At 42.7% G+C, this 24554-nt stretch overlaps 1 protein-coding gene across 2 annotated transcripts; it reads left to right on the top strand.

The window, feature by feature from the left end:
* The first annotated feature begins 461 nt into the window (after positions 1 to 461).
* ASB9 (ankyrin repeat and SOCS box containing 9) lies at positions 462 to 20982 on the top strand. 2 transcript variants are annotated; one of them, XM_037046366.1, is made up of 8 exons: positions 462 to 703; positions 948 to 1184; positions 7870 to 7949; positions 10141 to 10248; positions 13223 to 13373; positions 14293 to 14427; positions 15914 to 16105; positions 20788 to 20982. In XM_037046366.1, exons 2-8 carry the CDS (start codon positions 1091 to 1093, stop codon positions 20910 to 20912), a joined length of 885 nt encoding a protein of 294 aa, XP_036902261.1. In that variant the 5' UTR covers positions 462 to 703; positions 948 to 1090; the 3' UTR covers positions 20913 to 20982. The 2 variants fall into 2 exon arrangements, with proteins under 2 accessions (XP_036902261.1, XP_036902262.1); XM_037046367.1 differs by lacking the exon at positions 462 to 703 and having other exon boundaries at positions 844 to 1184; positions 15914 to 16171; positions 20788 to 20860.
* The last annotated feature ends 3572 nt before the right edge of the window (positions 20983 to 24554 follow it).

Raw genomic sequence — 24554 nt, 5'->3', positions numbered from 1 at the left:
GACTGAGGACCCGTAAGTCTGAAAGGGTGAGGCTATGTCTTGGGCCTTAAAAAAAAATGTGTAATCATTTCACAGCCAGAGTCTGCTTGAGACTCACTCAAGTCTTTCCTGATGGGGAAGCAAAACTCCCTACCACCTGGAAGGAAGGAGTAGCTGGAGTCTAGGGGTGGCTGTGAGCCTCAACCAGCACCCAGGGCTGCAGAGAAACGGGTGTATCTGCAAAGACACAAACAAAAAGCCAACTATTTTGTAAAGGCAAAACCTTCACAAAATGAAAATTTTTGTAATTAACAAAGATAGCAGGCCTCCTCCATGCCCCCATGCTAGCCAGCAATCCATTTTCCAATTGTAACCATTAATTATTTACTTAGAAGTTAATGTATAATGTGTGCAAGGTTGAAGCTGGGCATTTAATGAAATCCTTGCAGTTGCAAGGGAGAAAATAAAAGTCCTTTGCAAGTTTGCATGTTTGCAACATATAGACACATTTTCTCATAAGAAACTCCCAGAAAAATTGAAACCACATGTGCAGATGGCCAAGGCTGCAGCAACACCAGCTTTGTCTGCTCTTGGGTTCTGGGGCTTGTCTCAACAGGAAGCCCCCAAATAATGAAAGGATCCCAGCAGGGGAACAAGGCTGCAGCCAGGAACAAGGTTTCCTTCACTCCCACCCTGTTCCTTCACTCTGCAAAAGTTACAAACTGTGAGTTTCCTTCCTGATAACCCCAAGGCTTCCTCACTGATTGGTCTCAGCTTTGGAAAGGACATGACATCAGCAACTTTGTAGACTTGAGGCTGGGGTGTTTTCTGGGGCTTTGGCCAGTTCCAGCCAGCTAGGTGGCGCACATGTGTGGGGGGTGTGTGGGTGTGTGAGTGAGAGAGAGAGAGAGAGAGAGAGAGACACCACAGGTACTACTCAGATTACTCTGTTTGGTTCTCTTCTGCAGACGGCTGTCCTACTGTCTGACCAGGACGGTGCAGCTCAGCCAGTCAGCACTGGAATTTCCCAGGAGCCGGGGCAGCTTGGAACGTGGACTTTTCCTGAGCAACTGAAGTGGAACAGGGAGCTCGTCTGACCCAGGAGAGCACCATGGATGGTGAACCACCAGGCGGGGCTGGCAGGGAGCCCTGGAGCCCAGGAGATAGTCCTGAAGTCAGGGTTCTTGCAAACCCACTGATGGGGGGTGAGTCCAGGGGCTGTAAAATCAGAGTGCTGGGGAGGTTGGTTAGTAGAGTGACAGAAGAGGGCTGGGCAGTTTCAGTGGCTCTGACTGAGATATGTCCACAGGGGAGGCACTGGACAGAAGTCAACAGCTTGCTAGTGTATATTCTTTACATGGTTCTTCAAAAATGTGCCCACCTCCATCTGCAGAGTCCTGTAGACCATCCAAAGCCAGCGGTCACAGTTTATTCTCTAGTAAAAACTTTAGCTGCAGTGGTTAAATATATCACATTACATTGGAGGTTTAAAAGTTACTTACAAATACGAACAATTTTACTGCCAAAACATTTATTGAAAGGTTTTAGGTATTTGGCAGTGAGGTGGGGCTGGGTTTACAAAGGATGTTCAAACATTGAGCACTGAAGTGATTGAATCACTGTATTTATTTTGTCTACTTATTTGATTATTTATTTATTTTAATTTAAATTATTTTATTGTTGATCAATTACAGTTGTCTGTATCTTCTCCCCACCCCCTCCAAACCCACCTCCCTCCCTTGCTTCCAGCCTCCCCCTTGATTCACTTTAAAAGGAGCCTTACTTTTAAAACTTTGGACAGGTATTATTCTCCCCTGTCTGGTGGTGTTGTTGGTAATGTGTAGAGTCTCATCCCTCCAGAAAGCTGTCATTTTTTTGGTAAGGATTCAGCAGGTTCCTGCTAACTGAAAATATTCTGAAAAATGGGTGTAGGATTAGAGGAGAGGAGAGATTATTATATCCAGCACTCTGGTAGGCTTCCCCTAACACTTGCCATCAAAGGGACAATAAGCAGGAACCCTGCAGTCAGCTAGGACTTACTAATTTCCTACTATACAACTGCTGGAAGGGGAAAAGCCAGAAGAAATAAAATACAAAATGCCTTTCCCCTGACTAATAGAACAGATAAAACTGCTCATTCATTTATTCATTTATTTATTTTTGCCATTTTGCTCATAAAATGAGCAGAGCACAGAACAGTGAATGGGATTTGGACCTGCAAAGGCAGACCTGGATTAATCAGATGGACTGAGCATAGATGTGGAGCACCAAAAATCACTTTTTAAAAAAGATTTTATTTATTTATCTTTAGAGGTGAAGGGAAGGAGAGAGGGAGAGAAATATCAATGTAAGGTTGCCTCTCATGAGTCCCCTGCTGGGAACTGGCCTGCAACCCAGGCATGTGCCCTGACTGGGAATTGAACCATGATCCTCTGGTTCACAGGCCCATGCTCAATCCACTAAGCTACACTGGCCAGGGCCAAAAATCATTTTTTAAAATGAATTTGATAAATATATTTTCATTTTTTACTTTTAAATCCTCATCTGAGGGTATGTTCCCCGATTTTAGAGAGAGGGAAAGGAAAAGAGAGAGAGAGAGAGAGAAACATACATGGACTTGTTGCCTCCTATACATGCCCCAATCAGGATCGAACCTGGAATGTAGGTATGTGCCCTGACTGGGGACCAAACCCACAACCTTTTGGTGCATGGGTTGATGTTCCAACCAACTGAGCCACTCAGCCAGGGCTAATAAGTACATTTTAAAATATATTTTAAAAGCAGTAAATATGAAGATAAATCAGTGACTTGGTTTACTTCTACAGAATTATTTTACAGCTAAGTATTATATTGTTTTCATATGAGAGAGGGGTGCCAGCTACTTTTCCCTGTCAAGGGTTTCTAAAGCTTCTAATCCAACTCTGGTTGGGGCTGCATGAGGAAGTGGGGGTGGACAGGTGTAAACACACTCCAAGATATAGTAGTTAAAAAGTGAACAATACACTGGCCCTAGCTGGTGTGGCTTGGCTATTGCAGCATCATCCCATAAACTGAAAGGTTAGCAGTTCAATTCCCTGTCAGGGCACATGCCTGGATTAGGGCCTGTGCCTGTGTTGCGGGTTTGTTTCCTGGTCAGAGTGCAGAGGAGAGGCAGCTGATTGAAGTTTCTCTCACACATCCATGTTTCTCTCCCCCTCTCTCTCCCTCCTTTCCCCTCTCTCTAAAATCAATAGCATGTCCTAGGGTGAGGATTTGTGAAAGAAAAAAGTGAACACCCTGTCAAAACTAGAAGGCAGAATGCCTTAGGGAGTCTGGTAAGAACAAGTTTGGGGAGACAAAACATGATAATGAAGCTTCAAAAACTAGGTGGCAGTTTAGCCTTGATGAGGGAATTGGGAGCCATTGATGCTTCTGGATCAGAGACCTAGCAATAATAAAGACAACTAAATTAAACTGGTAGCTATAATCAGTAGGGATTGTGGTGGGATCACAGGAAATTCTTGCACTAACTCACATGTACTCAAACTCTCACGTGCATCAGCATCACCAGAAGTGTCTCAAAAGTGCCGATGGCTGGGCCCCACCCCCCAGAGCTTCTGATGCAGTGTTAGGTCTGGGATGAAGCTGGGAATCTGCAGTTATAACAGCTCTCAGGTGATGCTGACGGTGCAATTTGGGGACCACACTTTGAGAACCACTGCACTAACCCAAGCATGAATGTTACATGTGAATCAAACTTGGAAATGCCAGAGAAGGGAAAATATGAGTGATCATTTCAAAAGAAAGAAAAATCAGACTACATTGCTTGTTTAAATATTGAGGCTAAAGGAGGAAAAGCAGCCCAAATTGTACAGTTTGCAAGCCTAAATTAATCTCAGATAAGAGGGCTAGATAAGATAGAAGTTGGGAGGGGGAGCTGCTTGGGAGCAGCGTGAGGAAGGGACGGTAAGGAGTTCTGTTTTGAACATAAAAGTGCCAATAGCCAACGCACAGCCTTGATGACATAGGAATGGCCCTATCTTACCACGTCCCAAAGACTGAAGGCAAATGCTTCTGCCCTCTCAGAGCAGCCCATCTTCTCTTTTTTTCCCCTTGACCTTGCAAAATGTTTTGCAGGATAGATAGATTGAATGCTACTGCCCAGCATTCACTGGGGTCTCAGAACTTCTTGAATAGCTCTTTTTAGAATGTACCGGTTAGTGCATTTTAAACCTCTTCTGAAATAATGGAAATTTCAAAAATCATTTCAGAAGTTGCAATGAAAATTAAATGGCAGCCATCCTAATGTGCTGCAGGGTTTGATGGGGACTCAATTTAAAAGAAAGGTAAGTATAATGACAGGAATTGGAGGACTTGCGGAGTGGTTGCGTTAGGAGAGCTCCCTGTCCCATTTAACTGTGAGCTATTGGATCAATGGCATTGCTATTGATTTCATTTAGTATCTATATTTTTGGCAGTAAAACCAATAGACCCTAGCTGAACAAGTCCTGGGCAAGAATATTGAATATATATCAAGGGCTTGGATAATGAGTTCTGTACACATAATGGCCTTTGAGTTTCCCAGATTTTGGTGGGGTCAGTGGAAAGGGGATTGTGACCTCGAATCTCCGTTTCATCCATAGTCTCCTACTGTGGGCATCATTCATAGTCTGAGAGGGAAAGGTCCCCTTTCCCACTGACTTTGCTCTTTCCAGTATCAGCAAGAAGGCAGGCAAAGCTGCTTCTGGGTTTATTTAATTCCCATGCGTTGAGCCCATAGCTCATTGCCTGCTTGGGGTGTGGGCTCTGGAAAACCCTGGAGGGACATCTTCTGTATATCTCCTCAGTGTTTTTAAGAGCAAAAGAAAGTGTGTGTGGACTAATCCATGTTGCAAATTATAACATTTGTTAAACTGTATGTGTATATATGTATGTGTGTATGTATGCATATACATACACACATACATATATACACACACATAATTCATGTTGTCCATGCTAGGAAAATATCAACCTTTCATAGTCGCAATTTGAAGTTTTTATATAATTGCTCAATTGTTCAGGGAGCTGCTGAGGCTCAAGTCTTTGTATCAATTTGAGGTGAATTTGGGCTTTATAAGAACCCAAGGTTTTGTGATTTTTTCTGGCAGGAGTATAGGCACATTGTGATAGCCTCACCAAGCTCTAGTTGGAAATGACTTTAAAGCAGAAAGAGAAGTCTCACTGCTGGTGGGAGTATAAGGTGGTGCGGCCACAATTCCACAGAAGGCTCAATGTTGTGTTACTGCATCATACAGGCAGTTCTGCTCCTAGGTGTATGTATACCCGAGTGAACTGAAAACATACATCCACTCAAAACTTTGTGCGTGAATGTTCATAGCACTATTATTCATAATAGCTCACAAGTGGAAGCAACACAAATGTCCATCAGCTAATGAATTCATACATGAAATGTGGCCTATCTACCTCTTGGATATTAGTTACCCATGAAAAGGGAGATGAAGTACTGACACATACTACAATGTGGCTGGACCTTGAACCAGTAAGTTCAGTGACAGAAGGCAGTCCCAGAAGACCACATACTGTATGATTATGTTTATAAGCATACAGATAATAGAGACAGATAATAGACCAATATTTTCCAGGGGTTGGGGGAAGTAGAAATGGGAGTGACTGCTGATGGGCAAGGGGTTTCTTCTGGGGATGATAAAAATATTGTAAAATTGACTGTGGTGATGGTTGCACTGGAAACCATTGTATTGTAGCTTTAAATGAGTATATTGTACGGTATGTGAACTGGGACTCAATAAAGCTGTTACATAGATATTGTCAGCCCCTACCATGTGTACCAGGACAACACCCTGTGCCTCTCAATGACGCAGATGTTCCTGCTCTCCACGGAAAGGCAGGAGTACAAGACCTCAGGTGGCCTTTTTTTGCTTAGAAAAGTACACAATCCTTCCTTTACCTTGAAGAGAAGGAGTAATGGTTCCATGAGGAATGAATAGAAAGTAAAGGCCGTTTTTATCTACAGTTGATAATATAATTGCATCATTTTAATGAAATCGGAGCAGACCACTTGGAACCAAAATTATCTGCCTGGACTGTCACCTCTAATTATCTGAGGTAGCTTTAAGAAAGGCTGAGAAGTGTGGAAAGTATATTGCTTAGCAGCTGAGCACTTGGTAGGGAAAACAGATTAATCATCACGCCCGATGATCCATTAGGGCCCATTTGCAAATCTATTTACGACTGATTTTTAAAGCCTTTTTCAATTTTTGACTCTTTCTTCTCACTCAAGATTTTGTGTGGATGGTATGCTGCATTAGCACCAACAGGGTGGAATTAGTTTTCTTTTTCGCTGTAATTTGGAGAGAAATCTTTCTGTACCCTCAGTCTACATTGTAGGCTCCTAGCACCAGAAGCAGCAATATTTTTCCTGAGAGAAGTAGGAACCTCAGAGAGTGCTTGGAGGACACCAGGTTCCTACTGAGCATAAAGTTTGAAGGTAGGAAAAGCCACTTCATTTAAGGTGCTTCAAGCGCCTTAGTGAACCCAGAAGGAAAGCGATGGATGGGCAATGTGTAGGTGAGTGAGCTCATTCGCCTCCTCCTCACCTATTACATGCCCCATCAACCTATCTGGAAAGATGGTGATTTGCTCACTGGGACGGATTTTCATAGTTCCACGGAGCAGGCAGACCTCAGCTACCACGTGTTAAGTACAAAGTGTTCTGGCCACTTGCTTTATTGCCTTTCAATGTGCAAGGCATCAGTAACTACCCTGATTCTCCAAGCCTTCTCAGCTTTTGAGAAATAGCAGTTCCTTTACACGATGTTACTGGCGTTAGACCGTGCTGCCTTGTCTGGGTGCAATCATGTGTTTACTCAAGCGGGCAGAGCTGGAGCTGAAGCAAGTTCATACGAGCCTTCTCACATTCTCACTTCCTGCACTTGTTTGGGAAATCAGTCTCAACTTAAGATGAGAAAAATTCAGGTCCAGACCTCATTCAGATGCCATGCAGACTCAGTTAGAGAGCGGAAAGCATGCAATATGCGGGGATGTGTGGGGATATGGCTTTCCAGCTTCCTTCCTAAGAATGTGTGTTCCTTCCATAGCTTGTGGAACAAATTTGCTATTTTAAATAGAAGTGATTATGGTGTGTAATCAACACTCTCTGTTTAGTGTTTGGGCAGGATAGTGAAAGTGTCTAATAGGTATTGAGCCATGGGTAAGTATATTACTCTGCTCACTTGTGGGGAAAGAAACTGATGCTTAGCCCCTGTTTAGGGACGCACGGCTCAAAGGAAACCGATCAGGCCTGACTTCAGAGCTCTCTCTTAACCACACTGGCACACTACCCTTGGGGTCCATAACGTCCCAGCTACAAGGTCAGACTGGGCTCTGATAGACACTTCCTATTGGGACAAAAGGTATATTTGATTCCAAACCTAATGATGTATGTAATTACCTGATTACTACTATTAGTATATGGTACTGTTTGCTGAGATGCCAAAGTTTGTATTTCATGCAGGAAACTATACTGGCAATCGTAGACTAACACATTAATGCTGGTAATTAGTGGAGCTCTCACTTAACTAAATGGACCATTTGCCTTTGAAATCAGTGTGTAAATGGAAGTCCAGTAATCCATCTGTCATCCTAATCTACCTGTTTTGTCCTTAGTTTGGATGCTGGATGTAGTTTTTAGCTATGTAGACATTTCAAATAAACTGTGTACAAGAAATGTCAGTGCGGGGGTGGGGGGAGAAATGGTGAATTTCTGACGGGAGTTTTGGTTGATTGACTCCAACCATTAATGCCCATTAGGCTCTTACTGATGGGCAAGGAAGAGCTTGCAGGTCTAAAGTGCATTAGCTGGGTGTGACCTGTTCCTCCCTTCACATGCAGATGATGTGTCTGATTGGACTCCAATGCATGATGCTGCTGTCCACGGGCGTCTGCTGTCTTTGAGGAATCTCATCAGACAGGTGGGTAGCTTTTTGCAAAAAAAAAAAAAAAAAATTCAGCATATTCTATTACCACACTGAGAAAAAAAAATCATCGTCTGATACTAAGACACAAATTCCTCTTCAGCAAAGTGAGGTGAATATCATCTTATCCAGCCAATTTTTTAAATTTGGAGGCTGACATACTACCAGAACTTAGTATAATTCTGTGCACATAGTAGGTACTCTAATAAATACCTATGAAATGAATACTAAGAAAATTAGTGCATTGAAGTTCCCTGTACTCTATTCAGTAGACTGTGTTTTTAAAACTTACCATGTAGTTTGGGTTCTCAGCTGAGGTGATTTTGCCCTTTAGGTGGCATTTGACAATGTTTGGAGACACTTTTGTTGTCACAACTGCAAGTGGGTGTGAGAGGGTGACACTGGTATCTAGTAGGTAGAGACCAGGGATGTCACTAAACATCCTACATGGCACAGAGCAGCCCTGCACATCAAAAAATTATCCGGCCCAAAATGTTAGTAGTGCTGGGGTTGAAAACCCCTGATACAAAACATGCTTGAACATGTCTTTTTGAATTTGCAATCTTACCATTTCAATGACATCTTCAGTTCTATGGCATCTCCAGTTGATTGTGGCTCTGCCCAGTTTGATATTAATTTCTCTGCAATTGAAGTCACCATTCAGATTTTAAAACCGCTTTTGTTCAAGATGCTCTGCTCTCTGAAAAGACAATAGACCTTTTCAGTTAGGAACTCTTGACCCTTTGTGTGCCACAGTCTTCTTGGGCAGTCTGGCAAAGTCTATGGACCCCTTCTCAGACTTTTAAATACATAAAACGATGCAGAAGAAAGCTATCAAGATAGTGAATGACAAATGTATAACATAATAATATGTGGACTTCTTCGTTAATGCTTTAAATAAGATTTAGTGGTAGTTTGATGGCTAGCATAATTTCTAAATAAGATGAACATGTATTTTGCATCTTTTAAATATCTATAACAATTGGAATGTAATAAAAATATCTGTGATCCCTCCCCATGATAGTCTTATACACTGCTATTACTACTGTGATTTGCTGTTTACATTCATAATTGAATACATAATTGAAGAACATGGTACATTTCAGGTACTGGTTAATGAAAGTAACTGTGCTTTCAAAAACATCCCAATGCCATGGATCTTTCTGCACTAAGTATTCCTTATATAAGAGAAAAGTTTCTAAAGAAAGATTTCAGACTACCCCTGGCCACTGTCGTAAGCTGTTTTTTTGATAGCAATAGCCTGTCATAAATAGAAATGTGGATAGTAAGTCTAGCTAAAAGCAATGAATATCCTTCTGGGATAAAATGAAACATTTACCTTATTTTAACATGACGAAAAATGATCATTGCAGCTTTTATATGTCACTTATTGAATTGGACTCATACTCGAGTATATTCAGTATTTATAAGTTTACTGAACATCAGCCAGAACCATGCCTTTATCTGAGCTCTATCACATAATTTGAGTAAGTTATCTTCTTAGCATCTCAGTTTCTGTCTTTATAAAATGAGCATCCAATACCTACCTGTATTAGTCAGATCTTCCTGTGTAACAAACTGCCCCAAACTCCATGGTATAATGCAGTAAACATTTCTTACCAATGAGTCTTTACGTCAGCTGATCTAGGCTGGCTTCGGTTCCAAGCTATGCGTTGGGTGCAGCTCTCCTGCACACGTTTCCCATTTTTTGACTAGTGGCTACCCGCAAAATTTTCTTTTCCTGGCAAAAGCTGGAGCATAGTAGGGCAAGCCCACCAGGCAAGAATACATGCAGGAATAGTTCCTTGAAATGGACCTCATCAGAACAATAAGCCAACAAGTGAGAGGACAAGAAAGAGTGAGAGGAAAATGAAAGTCAGTCTTGAGTGTATGTACCTAAGAGCCAAATTGCTGCTGAGCCATGCATGTGTGTGTCATCAGACTCTAATAGATACTGTCACACTGTTTTCCTGGGTGGTTGTACAGTATTATTACACTCCCACCCACAGTATGAAAGATCCCCTTCTGTTGTTTTTCTACATCACCATCAGTACCTTAGTGAACTGTCTGATTTTAAGCCAGATGAACTCTTAAAAGTATCGTCATAGTACTGGATTTCTGGCTGAAACCCAACCCCAGTGGAACTGATGCCTTGTAGGCCTTACTCTGCCCATCTTCCCTCCTCCAGGGGTGGTCTGTGAACGTCCTCACAGCAAACCGTGTGTCCCCACTCCATGAAGCTTGTCTTGGAGGTTACCGCGCTTGTATCAATGTTTTAATAAACCATGGAGCTGAGGTGAGTGCCACTCAAACAACGTCATAGAAACTATGAATGAAAAATGACTGTTTCTCACCCTCCAGAGTAAGCAGTTTCCAGCATGTATGATTAGCCTGATTTGAAACATGAAGAGGGTTTTTTTTCAAAAGTATATGTCCATCAAGCCTGTCTGCTTTACCAATTGTTGGTAGCAGGTCCTGTCTATATTATTTTCTTTGATAGTCACTACTAATAAATAGCTGTTAGATTTCTGTATTTATTCCTGTGTCTCAAAAGCAGTGAAATATTGTGTGAAACACACAACATTCGGCTCCGGAACAGAATACCAGTCCTAGACAGTCTCTACTATGGATTAACATTGGAAATCGGAACAAGTTAATTATGCTCTGCATTTTAGAGTCTACACCTGAAACATGGAAAAAATAAAATGTTGTGTAGCCTATTGTAGAATTGCAAAGATTGAAAGAGATGAAGTATATGGTTATTATTTGGAGAATGAGAATCAGGATAGCATAATGAGAAGTCCTGGAGGAAAGAGGACACAAAGGCCTTGAATTTGAGAGTAGGGACCAGTAATTCTTCCTTTAACTAAGTCTCCTCATGCTCAAAAGTGATAGAAAAATCTGACCAGGAATGTGTATGAGTTCTGCACATTCTCTCAACCAGTATTTATTGAGCATTTATTATATGCCTAATTTAGAAACTAAATGAGGAGACAGCCACGTGAGCAAATGTTTTAGTAACTATAACACTAGCTGTTTCAATAGATAAACCCTGAAATCTCAGTAGCCTAATACAGTGAAAGTTTCTTACTTGCCCAACTGAAATTCCAGTGTGGGTGTTGCCAGTTGGATGGCTCTTTCCCAAGGGTGATTCAGGAATACAGGCTTCTTCCATCCTGCTCCACTGTTTTCAACAAGAAGCTTTCATGTGTGCTCTCGGGGTAGTTTCCATTCCAGGTGGTTGGAAGAGTCAAAGGCGTGGGGGATTGTGCATGGAAAAGTTTTAAGGACCAGTCTAGGTAGTGACATAGATCACTTTCACCCATATCCTATTGGCCAGAACTCAGGCCACATCTAACCTCCAGAAAGGCCAGGGAATGCAACGTGGTTGTGTACGCAATACAGAAGAAGTAGGTTTGTTGAATGCATAACATCTCAGCCAGAGAAGGCACTTACAATACACTGTTTTTATTCATTACTTTTTGCTGTATAGCAAACCACCCAACTTAATGGCTTAAGACAATGGCTATTTATTTATCAAGCAATTCCTTGTGTTGGCTGGACAGCTCTTCTGGTCTGGGCTGCTTCAGCTGACCTCAGCTGGGCTTACTTGGGCATTTGAGGCAAGCTGATATATTGACCAGAGCAGGCTGGTTCCTGATGACCTTGCCTGGGTTGGCTGAGATGTCTGGGGAGCCAAAAAATTTCTATGTGGTCTCTCATCCTTTAGCAGGCTGCCTGGACTTGTTTACGTGGTAGCAGGGATTCCAAGAGCAGCAAAACAGGGCAAGCTCTCTGCTTGTAACACATTTGTTACTGTTCTATCAGTGAAAGCAAGTCACGTGGGCAAGCCCTGCCGCAGGAACTGGAAAAATAGTTTCCATCTTATGAAGACTTGCAAAGCCATATTGTGTACTGTGCAGAGGATTGGTGGTCATTTTTGCAAACTTCCACAATGTATTAAGTGTTGATAGCCAAGGGGTTGTTGGGAGCACACAGAAGTGCTTCTAACCCATTTATTTGTGATGGGGAGAGTCAAAAACAGGCTTCCTGTAGGAAATGATGTCTAAGCTGAAGCCTCAAGGATGTGTTGCAGTTAGCTGAGTGGGTTGAGGGAAATTATGGGCTTCCCATCCCCCTGGGAAGACGAAATGCAAAGACCTGGAAGTGAAAAGCATGTTTTTGTGATTTCACATCATTCCTCATAGCAGCAGAATAGACTGGGTGAGAGGGATCAGAATACAAATACCATAGTTGTCCATGCCAAGAAAATAGGCTTTGTCCTGAGAACGTAGAGAGCTATAGGTGAATGCATCACCAGGCTTATATTGTGGTTAAGAAAACATATGCAAAACTTTGAAACAGGGCCAGGACTTAGAAAAAGCATGAGAGGTGCCTAGTGTGGGTGCTTTAAAGAGCTGCCCACCCACACTGGAATGCTAATTGACCCCAGGAGTGAGTGTCTCTTTAAATTTTGCACCCCTGGATATCTTCTGTGCCTCACTAGTCCTGGCCTTGCTTCACACTATTATTGGTTAACTGTTCACCAAAGAATTTCTTTTTTTTTAAATTTAATTCTTGTTCAAGTACAGTTTTCTGTCTTAACAAAAAAGAAAAATGCTTCTGCATTTGCCTTTGCTCTTCCCTATTAGAAATTTCCAACATTAGAAAAGATAGTCCCCAAAATTATAATTTTATGGCTCAATAGGTCATTAATCCGTTTGTGTTGAGCAAATTTATTTCAGCATTCCATTGTTTGATTATCTAAATTTGCCTTTGAGCCATCCTCACCATCTTACTGGTTCCCTCATTAACGAACGAATTGAAACAAATCTTTGGCATGTGTTCACTCTATATTGGTGTGAAACTCATGTTTTAACATTAAAAAATGATATGCTAACAGTTTTAGAAGATTGCTCTGGCTGCTGTGAAGATACTGGATTGGTGTGATGCAGGTCTGGGATGGAATGTTTAAAGCAAGGAAATTAATTTGTAAAGTACTGAAATGATCCTAACACCCTTTAAAGTCCAGGCTCCTGGCGAGGCCAGGAAGGGGACAGCGCACTCGGTAACACTCTTGGCGCCGTGCATTCCATGCCTCATTCAGTTTTTCACCAAAACCTCATGGAATTGCATTTTTTTGGTCCCATTTTGTGGCTGTGGCATTTAAGGCTCTGAGAAGTTAAATACCACCTCCAGGAGTGGTGGAGTCTGGATTTGAACACAGGACACCCCACTGCCTGCCTTCATTGTGGAGCTTTTCATTCCAGGTGAATGGCGTTACCACGGACTGGCACACTCCCTTGTTCAATGCTTGTATCAGCGGCAACGAGGACTGTGTGAATTTGCTTCTGCGGTTTGGAGCCAGTCCCCACCCTGCCAGTGATCTGGCATCTCCCATCCATGAAGTTGCTAAGAGAGGTAAAGTGGTTGAGAGCTGAAGTTTTCCAACCACTCCTTCAAGGATATCACTATTTAAAAAAAAGAAGGGAGAGGAGTTTGGTTTTAGAACAATAGATCTCAAGGTGGGGTCCCAGAACCAGAGGTACCTGTGTGATCTAGCCCAGAAATGCAGATTCCTTGGCTTTGTTCCAGACCTATTGAACCAGCAACTCTGGGGGTGTGGTCCAGCCACCTGTGTTGGGATTCACAAGCCCTCCAGGTTATCCTGATGAACAGAACATTTTAGAACTACCTTTTTAGAGCATCCCAAATGTTGCTCCCAGGACCTGTCCTTGGTGAGGTTGTAAGTTAGGTCCCTGCCCCATGGCCCACACTGCGTCCTTTTTTCTTTAGGCCCACCTTCAGTCCCTGTTTGGTCATACCTCTCCCCAACCCTCACTGTCATTTCTGTGCTTGGACTGATTACAAAGTGCAAACAACTGAAAAGCGGATGTTGCTGGTTGCTTACCGTGGCTTGTAAACTCCACTGGAGCTGCGCCCAGAGCTGCAGGTCACACCTATGATCAAGCCATTAATGGATGGCAGTATTTAAAATCATTTCCTATTCTAAGCAAAGGGAATAGCTTTTAGTCCCCTGGACAAGTTGCTGGCAGATTTAAAAATATGGTTACCAGCGAAAAGGGGGGGTGGGGGGGTGGGAAGTAAGGGGGTCAAATATATGGTGACAGGTGATTTAACTTTATGTTGTGGGCACACAGTGCAGTATACAGATGATGTATCATAGAAATGTGCACTTGGAACCTGTATGATGTTATTAACCAACTTCACCCCCATAAATTAAAAAAAAATACATAAAACCCCAAAAGATGGGGAAGGTGTTGTTTCCCTAGTTAAGAGAACTCGTTGTGTAACTGTTTTCTCTTGCTTTGGGCTGCAGGCCATGCGAACTGCATTGAGACCCTTGCAGCTTATGGGAGTGACATTGACTACCACATCAATCACCTGGGCACTCCACTCTATTTGGCTTGTGAAAACCAGCAGATATCCTGTGCCAGGAAGCTTCTGGAATCAGGTAAAACAAAAAGTAGAATGAACCAAGGAAAGCAAATGAAAAGTAAATTAAACGTATTTAAAGCTGTTTCTATTGTAGGAATTGAAAAAGTGTGGGCAGTGGAGTTGGAAAAGTTCGGGGTTCATATTCACTGTGTTCCCATGGGTATTATTTCAAACTGAACTTTAGCTCTCTCTTATAAAGAGGATGATGATGATGGTAATATCTCGGCCCAGGGTAGTCCTTGGCGATGAATCCTTTTTTCCTCCCTTTCCTCTGCCTCTTATCCTCCAGCAACCAGATTATTAAACCTTGCATAACCCCCAAAACCACTAGATTAGGACTGAGTCTCGTTTGGGGCCTTCTTCACTACTTGTCTTCAATTTGGAAATTGAACTTGCCCTATTTTTAACCCGCTGTAAATACTATATTGTCTTTCAAAAGGCCTATGTAGCATCTCCTTTCACTGCCCTGCTGTTGTCCAGTCCCTTCTTCGACACTTGGGACATCATTTCCTCCCCTCTTTAATTCTTTGAGCCCTGTTTAGTCTTTCAAATTCCAGTACCCTGTCCTCCCCTGAATGTTTTTATAGTTCTTATTGCCTTCTACTCATCTGGTAGCCATTGCTGTGGATTGGGAGATTCATATTCATTCACTCATTCATATTCATTCACTCATATTATTTCTCTCTCTCTTTCTATTTCTCCCTCCCCCTCCCTTCTTCCCTTTCCCTCTCCCTTCTATTTCCCTATGTAGATTTTAAGCTCCTATAAGGACAGGGCCAAGTTCGGTATCCCTCACAAAGCCAAGAGCAGTGCAGTTAACATTCATGAAGTAGACCTAGGTTCCCAGTTTACTAAAAAGACAGCAGCTGCACAAAGCCACATGTCCCCACATGTCATAGTGTGAGCCAGCATCCAGGCTAGAGTGGGGATTTGTTGAGAGTGAAGGGATGGAATTGGGTGGGATGATCCTAGAAATCCACCTCACTCCGGAAAGGAAGACTTTGCACCTTCCCTGTGATCTTGGAATTGGCCACCACAATCTAGGAGATAGGATCCCAGATTCGTTCCTCTTCATAGTCCCGGTCACATGTTCCCAAATCCCAGATTTAAAACCCTGTGGCAGGTGCTCAGTGTATGAATGCAGCTGCTTGCTGTGGACTAGCCAGTGCAGCTGGCTAGTGTTAGGGCTCCATTAATAATGTGCAGCTTCCGGGCCACCAGGATTTTTCTTGTACGTATCCACATCTATGGAGAGTCCACACAGGTGAGTTTAAACCCTCACATTGCTATATAGCTCATGCTGTACATTCAGTAACATGGTCAAATGACACGTTCCTCATGTTGTTAAATGGAATCAAGTCATCTTTTGTTTCCTCAGGAGAACTGTTGGGCCCGGTATGGATGTTCCACTGTTAGGGAGTTTTGAGGCCCAGTACTTTGAGGAGGAGGATGCTTGAACTTTGCTCCTTGGCTGACTCTCTGTTGTTGTTGTGACTCTTCAGGAGCAAATGTGAACCGAGGCCGAGGTCTGGACTCCCCTCTTCATGCAGCAGCCAAGGCGTCCAATGAGGAGCTGGCCCGCCTGCTTATGGATTTTGGAGCAGACACTCAGGCCAAGAATGCTGAAGGCAAACGTCCCTCGGAGCTGGTGCCTCCAGAGAACCCTCTGGCCCAGCTCTTTTCGCAGAGAGAAGGTGCTTCTCCTTTGCCTGAATCTAAGCCCTAATCCATAGGCTCTTGCAGGCTCTAGGAAGAGGCAGGTACTAACCAGGTTCTGACTTCTGATCCTACAAAAATTATCATCCCCTGCTATTAGTAAATGTGCGGGGCTGAGATAATGTAGCATTCCACAAAGTACACCACTGGTGATGTAGTGTATAGTCATCTGTTGTTAGGCACGTGGGGAACAGACTGTTTTGGATGATCTAATATTCATATGTAGGGTTGGCCCGTTTTCAAAGCATGAAGGTATTGTTTTACAATTTGAATATTAACTTTGTCTAAAACGTGCTTTAGAGTGAATAGAAGCCTCTTGGAGGTTATATGATGTCCCAGGATGTTTTGCTGCACTGCAGGTGAGCTAAACCTACTGGGCATTGATTGAGCATTATAAGGTATTACTTTAATGATTCACAGTAATCTGGAAGCATTTACTATTGTAAGTTAATCAACACTAAGTCCACATTCTTCCATAAATAAGGACTGACACTCCTGACCCAAACAACTAAACCTGTGGTTGTGCAGCGTGCAAGGTGGGAAAGGCAATTCCCCAGGCTGCAAGTCGGGTGGGCTGGGGTGGGGAGCAAAGACCCCTTTGATTGCATTCTTTTTTAAAAAAATTTTATCTTTAGAGAGAGGGGAAGTGAAGGAGATAAGAGAGAGAGAGAAAACATCATTGTGTGAGATCAGTGGCCTCTCATATGCCCCCCAGCGGGGACCTGGCCTGCAACCCAGGCATGTGCCCTGACTGAGAACTGAACCTGTGACCTTTGGGTTCACAGGCTGGCGCTTAATCTGCTGAGCCACACCAGCCAGGGCTGACTCATTCTTAATTGTCCATTGAGGGAGGAGAGCAGCTAGTTTAGGACCTGTTCTTTTTTTGTTTTCACCAGAATGTGAACATTACATTTTAGGGGTTATGTGACTTTGAAGTAGACTTCCCTACCAGAAGGATTATGATATTTTACTCTGCTTTTTTTCTCCCCATGCGCTGAGAATTAGGGCTGGCCTTGGGCCAAATGTAAAGTGGCCATGCAATTCTTCTTCCTCTTATTCCCTGCATGCCAGGGTGCTTGCAGCCAAAGCCCTACCTTGGGAATCCCAAACAAGACTTGTACATCCCAAGCCTTGCATGCAGGGGCCTATGGAAGACTGACCCCAGGCACAAAGAACAGTTCAGAAGAAACCCCTTTATGTTAACCAGTGGGATAATCACCAGGCAGCTCTACCTGCATTTGAAGATTTCTTGTTCACAAAAAATTCTATCTGTATATTCAGGGCCAATTTCTCCAGCAGGCACAAACACAGTATTTGAAGCCTATGTTTTTAGGAGACCACAGAAATCTTTTTATTTCTTTTGAAATTGGAAGGAAAAAATAAATAAAACTCAGCCTGGATTACATTGATCTTTATACCAACATAGTTGTAAAATACTTTTTTTTTTTTAAACTGGGAAAGTATTGGATTCTGAAACTTCCGGCACTGACTCTTCCTCTGCACTTTATTTCCCAAAGCCATTCCTAGACACCTATGTTGCTTTTAATTTTGTTATTCACATTTTGGTGACAGCATGGGCAATGATCCCCCTGATTTGTAAATGTCAGTTGCCATTAGAGTATTGCCACTTCTTTTGCCTGTGTGAGTTATCTTTCGGGTTCAGGTTAAGTCACCTCTCAGCGGGCTGGAAGCCCACAGGAAATGGGGACAGGCAAGTGCAGAAAGCCAGACGTATGAGTTTAACACAGTAATATCTGTCTCTGGGTGGCCCCTGAAAGGAATTCAAGAATATTACCATCCCATCCACCTCAAAAAGCATCTAAACGCAGTGTTCTCATGGCAGCAATGAAAACTAAAATGACTGTCTCTCAGCACAGCAAGGGCCATCTCTGAATGTGCTTTCACCTTAAAGCATCATGAGTGTTGCTGGGGAAGAAAAAGAAGTCAAGCCCAGGCTGGTGTGGCTCAGTGGATTGAGCATGGGCTGCGAACCAAAGGGTTGTTTGTTTGAGTCCCAGTCAGGGCACATGCCTGGGTTGTTGGCCAGGTCCCCACTAGGGGGCACACAAGAGGCAACCACACATTGATACATCTCTCCCTCTTTTTCTCCTTCCCTTCCCCTCTCTCTAAAAATAAATAAAGTCTTTAAAAAAAAGAAATCAAGACCCAAAGCAATATTCCAGTTATCAACATAGAATGAGCCGGTTTTATTATGGAGTGTGGCAAATGGCTACAAAGCTGTAGTGGGTTTTCAACTCTATTTACATGGAACTAAGGCTACAGCTCTTGTATATCAGCCAATGTGTGGGAAAGAGCCGATGGTCTGTTTGTATCAGTAGGTACATTGAGTTTGCTATGATGGCCTGCTTTTCCTCTCTCCATCTGGCTTATAATGATGGCTTATCCTTCCTAGTTCTTTTTTTAAAAAAAAATTTATTTTTAGAGAGGGGAAGGAAGGGAGAAAGAGAGGGAGAGAAAAATGGATGTGTGGTTGCTACTCATGGCACCTCCTACTTGGGACCTGGCCCACAACCCAGGCATACACCCTGACTGGGAATCAAACCTGTGACCCTTTGGTTCACAAGCCTCAATGCACTGGGCCACATCAGCCAGGGCTGTTCTTCATAATTCTTTATCAGTACCTCCTACAATTGTCCCTGATACTGTGTCTGGCACAGATGTTTAGTCATGTCCTTCAGCGTTCCTCAGTGAGGTGAGATGAAGTTGCTTCCCCATGGTGCCCTTTTTCCAGCGTGTTAATATATGCCTTGAGTGCACTGAACAAAATCTGGAAGGCACCCTAAATTCCAGCAGGGGCTTCTGAATGTGCTGTGAGGGCCTGATTGAAAATATCGCACTTATTTTTGATTATATATGTGTGTATTTCTTCCTTTCCTTGTTCTCCGTCACCTGAGAAATGGGCAACCCACTTCATTCTGTAACTTGTGGTGACGCTGTAGGAAATCAAAGGCCACTGTATGCTTTTGGTTCTATTTCTCAATCCTGGCAGCACAATCAAATCACTTGGGGCATGCGTCTTTAACAAATGCAGATGAATGGTCCTCACCTAAACCATAACTGAAGCAGCATCTCTGGGGTGAGGCTCAACGCTGTGTAGTTTAAAGCTGCTCTCCCCCATTAGGTGATTCTCAAGTGCAGTGTGGATTAAGGGTTACTGCTCGACGGGGTTCTTGAGGGCACATAGCTTTGCTTTTAAAAATGTTTTTAATAACCAAAAGAGAATCCCCATTACAATTTGGTACAGGGGTTAAGGGTGGGAGATCATTTCCCATTCTTTTACCCTATGACAGGGTTTTTCAACCTCAGCACTATTTACATTTGGGCATGTTGGGGTCTTTCCTGTGCATTGTGGGATGTTTAGCAGTGTCTCTGGGTTCTACCCACCAGATGCCAGTAGTACTTTCCCCCAAGTTGTGACAACCAAAAGTGTCTCCACACATAGCCAAGTGTCCCTAGAGAACAAAATATGTGTCTTTTCTTTCTTGAGAACCACTGTCCTAAAATGTAAATCTTGGCTGGTCCCTCGTGCAAGGTTTGTTCTAGTTCACTTTTGTCCTGTGAATTGAAGCACTGGGCTAGCTCTGAGTGCAGAATATACAAACAAATGTGGCATAAGATAACAGACTTATGATTTACTGATAGCTCATATCACAGTATCTTAAAATTGCTCAAATTATAAAAAAATGTTTGCATTTAGAAATATGACCTTATTTTTTGAAGGCAAAAGACAAAAAAAGCCATTAAACATGAATTCTATTTTCATTATTGGGAATTTTGTGTAGTTTTGTAAGTCCAATATTAGCTTCCTTAAGTCTTCATTAATGAGACTAAGCTCTGAATGGTTTTTTGCTTAGGTCTAAATTAATTCTTAACAAATTGATGTCTTTTTTTAAAAAAGATTTTATTTATTTATTTTTAGAGAGGGGGAAGGGAGGGAGAAAGAGAGGGAGAGAAATATCAATGTGTGGTTGCCTATCATATGTCCCCTACTGGGGGCCTGGCCTGCAACCCAGGCAGGTGCCCTGACTGGGAATCGAACCCGCAACCCTTTGCTTCACAGGCCCATGCTCAATCCACTGAGCTACACCAGCCAGGGCTGAACTTGTTTCAGTTGGACCAGGAAAGGGAGAACATAGCCTAAAAATGCCTCCTATAAGAAACAGAAATGGGGCCCTAGCTGGTGTAGCTCAATGGATTGAGCATGGGCCTGTGAAGCAAAGGGTTGTGGGTTCGATTCCCAGTCAGGGCACCTGCCTGGGTTGCAGGCCAGTTCCCAGCAGGGGATGCACAAGAGGCAACCAAACATTGATCTCTCTCTCCCTCTCTCCTTCCCTTCCCCTCTGAAGATAAATTGAATAAAATTCTTAAAAAAAACAAAACAGAAAATGGTCTTAGTACTGTATCATTGCCTTATAAAATATTATACAGGGTGGGGCAAAAGGAGGTTTATAGTTGTTCCTATGGAAAATAATACAATAATTCATAAACAATAATAGAAGAATAAACTGTTTCTGTGTATTCACAATTGTGAACTTCCTTTTGCCCCACCCCATCTTTTGTATGGTTTTAAAGAAGGAACATGAAGTCATCTGAGATCACTGAAGCCAACGTGTGGCTTGTCTTTACTGTCTTTCTCCAGGCCCTGCTTCTTTGATGCAGTTGTGCCGCCTTCGAATCCGGAAGTGCTTTGGGATCCAACAGCATCATAAGATCGCCGAACTCTTCCTTCCCGTAGAGCTGAAAAAGTTTCTTCTCCACATGTAAAACTATGTTAAGGCAAACATTAGTGCATGCTGTAGTCACAAGAATTTAAAAAATAAAGTTTGGTTTATAGAGCATGACCAGTGTTTTCAACTGGATTTTTGTTTTCAATGGAAACACACTGGGTGCTTTTGTATTATTGGTTGGAAGGTGCAGAGAGTCCTCCTGCCTGGAAGAGGGCAGCTAAAAGAATAACTATTGTTTTGAGGATCTACTCTGTGCCAAAAGGTGAGCTAGGAACACTTTGTGCATTATCTAATTTAGCCCTCATAGAAGCCCTATCGAGTGGGTGCTCGCCTTGCTCTCTCCTCCAGGTGAGAAGAGATCAGGGACGACAGTCTGTTCTGTGTCCTATGGTGAGGACAGGAGTGAGGCAGAGTTTTCCGGTGTTAACTACTCTGGCTTCGTCTCCGCCACATGGGAGGGCAGATAAAGAAGAAAGATGCTTCTTTACTACATCTGACTACTTAAAACAATTCCCTCTTCTTATGACAACCACTACTGCCCTAGTCTAGTACGGGGCCAATTACATTTTCTCAACCTGAATATTCTATACGTATTAGGCATATTCTAGAAGGTGAGGTCCAATACAGTAGCTACGAACCCAGTGGTTCTCAACCAGTGGAGGTTTTGCCCCCTAGAGAACACTTGGGAATGTCTGGAGAGGTTTTCGGTTGTCACAGCTGGGCGTGGATGGCAGCTATGTGCTACTGGCTTCCAGTGAGTAGAGAGACCCCGGATGCTGCTGGACATTCTATGGTGCGCTCAGCAATTATCCTGTCCAAAATGTAGGTGGTGCCAAGGTTAAAGTTGAGAAACTGCACTAGCCATATGTGGCTATTTTTAAAAATGTAAATTAATTAAAATGAAACAATTAAAAATCCAGTTGCTCAGTTTCATTAGCAATATTTCACATGTTTAATAACCACACACGGCTAGTGGCTATTGCGTTGAACAGCACAGGTAAATGATTGCAGAAACTTCTTTTGCTTCATTGTTGCAGAAGTTTCTTTTTGAGAAATTTCTTTTGGACAGAACCTTTCAGATACTCAACAAGTAGATTTTAACTGCCCTTCAGTTTTTAATTTACATGAGACTTCTAATATAATTTAGTGATGGCGGCTGTAGTTTCAGCTTTCTCTCTGAGAGATGAATTTGGAGTTCGATTCAATCAACAGAAAGAAAGAAAATACTGTACCTACTGAAGGCAGATGTTTATCCGGAAGATGATATATGGCCTGAATGATCTCTAAAGAGATTTTTGATATCATTTTCTGCTCTTAATTCAGTTTGCTCCTGGAAAAAGAAAAAAAAGTACTTAGAACGTTGTTCTGAAATACCCAACTGGTTACCCAGCAGGTGGCGCTGCTGCCACATAGATGCTTAGGCAAAAGGCTTGTTCTTCATAAATAACCCATTGTTAGATAGTTTACAACATAGGCTCTGGAAATTTCCATCCAGGATGAAAACTTTGGAGTGATAAATTCTGTTGACACTGGGTCTCCTTTCCCAAATTACCCAAAAATTCAAAAGAAACTTTACAGAACCTCACCTCTTTGCTTCTTTTTTTTCTTCTTGATCAGATCGTGTTTACATTTATAATTCAGACAGTATCCTGCTACTTGCTAATTCACTTAATTTCACTAATTCATTTACTGAGGACTACTGAATGAGTGCCTGTGTCCGTGACAGGCATTATTCTAGGCACCAGGGTAGCCACAGTGAATGACAGAGGCAAAGATACTGAGTTTCTGGATCTTACACTCGGAGGAGACATTTGCTGAGGAGAAAGGGGCTGTGGGCATTTTCTATAGTTGTTTTCAATACCACTTTTAAACAGCCTTTTTTTCTTATCTAAAATGTATTGGACAGCCTCTTGCTTATGTTAATCTTCCTTTGGGAAAACCCTGTGAATGTAACCCAGAACTGCACAGAATTACTAGAACAGTATTTTCTTTTTCAGTCTTCCACACAATTAACCAATTTGCAAGTCCATGTAATGGTCGTATCTGCAAATGGAAAAAAGTGTTCCCACCGCCTCCCTTCTTGCAATTTAGGAAAATTTCGAATGACCTCACTTAGCAATGCTCAGAAAGAAGGTTCTATTAAACACAGGAAGTCTATGCTTATGAGTCTAAATGTGGTTCTATTTATAAGTGGCATGTACACACCTGTGCCACAGTCTGGCACAACTTCATAACCTCTATCATCGAAGCTGGTTCGGTGACTTTAATGGACCTTCCACTTGCATGGATGAGGGATGTAAATGTGTAGCCTCGTGAAACCGTCTTTTAAAAATGATAATTACTGTGTTTTTAGAGTGCAAACTTAGCCCATATTTACTGTAGAATGGTCTCATATTGTCGGGTTACTACATTCCCTTGATTTTATCCAATAGAAACACTGAGTGGTCAGTACAGATCACTAGCCTAGTTCATGTTATAATGAAGGAAGAAAGCAAGAAGAGGCCAGGGAAGGACAATTAATTTACTCGGGATTTGTATTGGAGGTGACTGACATGGTCTGATTCTCCATATACTAGGCTGGAGTGGTCAGTCATTAGGTACTCGGGGCTCAGAAAGAAGGGACAAAAGTGTGCTCAGTTGCCTACTCTGGAACACTGGGGTGAGCATTTATTATATGATGAAAGTCCTGCATTAGGGCTTGAGTGTAACACCAAGTCAGCATCGAAAGCAACTAAATGACTCCCACTTTCAAAGGCTTGTTAACAGTAGGCCTCAGGCATCAATGATACATAAGCCTCACCTCAACACTTCAAAGTTCTGTGGTTCCCATTTTACATATGGGGGTGAAGAAGGCTTAAGGAATTTTCGAAAGTTGCTCTTAACCATTACACTCTCTATTATCTTCAGTAAATCTCAGTGCTTTAATCCCTGGGTCCTAAAATCCCCTTCCTAATTAAGTGGGGGAGGAGCTGAGTCTGTAGGTCAAAGGTCTCCACAGGATGTTAAGTGGCAGTGTCAGCTGTAGATTCCACATCACTCAGCCCTTGCCCTGACCAGGCTGGGAGGCCCCAAACTTGCTGCATCTTGGGGCAGGTGAGTCAGCTGTGCCCTGCCGGTGATGCTGGTGAGTACAGAACAACACCTTCCCAGGGAACAAGCCCAGCATGGCAAATGAGATTGTTATTTTCTTTCTGAACTGAGAGTATTTTGTACTGACATCGTCAGTGATAAAATCTTTATCTGTAATGTGGCAGGATGAAGGGGAAGCTGCCTGGGCTGCAAACAAAATGGTCTGACTGCTGATTTGTTGGTTGTGTATGTTACCGTTTTAAAAAATCTTTTCTTTCTTGCTGTATTGGAGTTCTCTTGCTGCATAACAAATTACCACAAGCTTAGTGGCTTAAAGCAACAAGAAGTTATTTCATACTTTCTGGAGGTCAGAAGTCACAGCGTGACCGCATTCTCTGCTCAGGGCTGAAATCAAGGTGTTGGCTATGGTTACAGTTCTCATCTGGGGTCTAGGGTCTTCCTTAAAGATCACTGGTGGTTGGTAGAATTCAGTTCCTTGCAGTTGCAGAACTCGGGTCCCTGTGTCCCCAGGAGCTGTCAGCCAAGGACTGCCCTCAGCATCTGGAGACCACCCACCTGTTCCTTGCCATGAAGCCCCTTCCATAGGAAG

The sequence above is a fragment of the Sturnira hondurensis genome, unplaced genomic scaffold (genome assembly GCF_014824575.4).
Source record: "Sturnira hondurensis isolate 20B ecotype Veracruz unplaced genomic scaffold, ASM1482457v3 Scaffold0005220, whole genome shotgun sequence".
In the NCBI taxonomy this organism is placed as follows: domain Eukaryota; kingdom Metazoa; phylum Chordata; class Mammalia; order Chiroptera; family Phyllostomidae; genus Sturnira; species Sturnira hondurensis.
This window is presented reverse-complemented; position numbering and strand designations above follow the sequence as displayed.

Bases quoted from the DNA above. Each gene is read 5' to 3' on its own strand.
- ASB9 (XM_037046366.1), top strand. From the start codon at position 1,091: ATGGATGGTGAACCACCAGGCGGGGCTGGCAGGGAGCCCTGGAGCCCA. The intron at 7,950-10,140 runs GTGGGTAGCTTT...TCCCTCCTCCAG, and splicing joins TGAGGAATCTCATCAGACAG to GGGTGGTCTGTGAACGTCCT. The intron at 14,428-15,913 runs GTAAAACAAAAA...GTGACTCTTCAG, and splicing joins CAGGAAGCTTCTGGAATCAG to GAGCAAATGTGAACCGAGGC.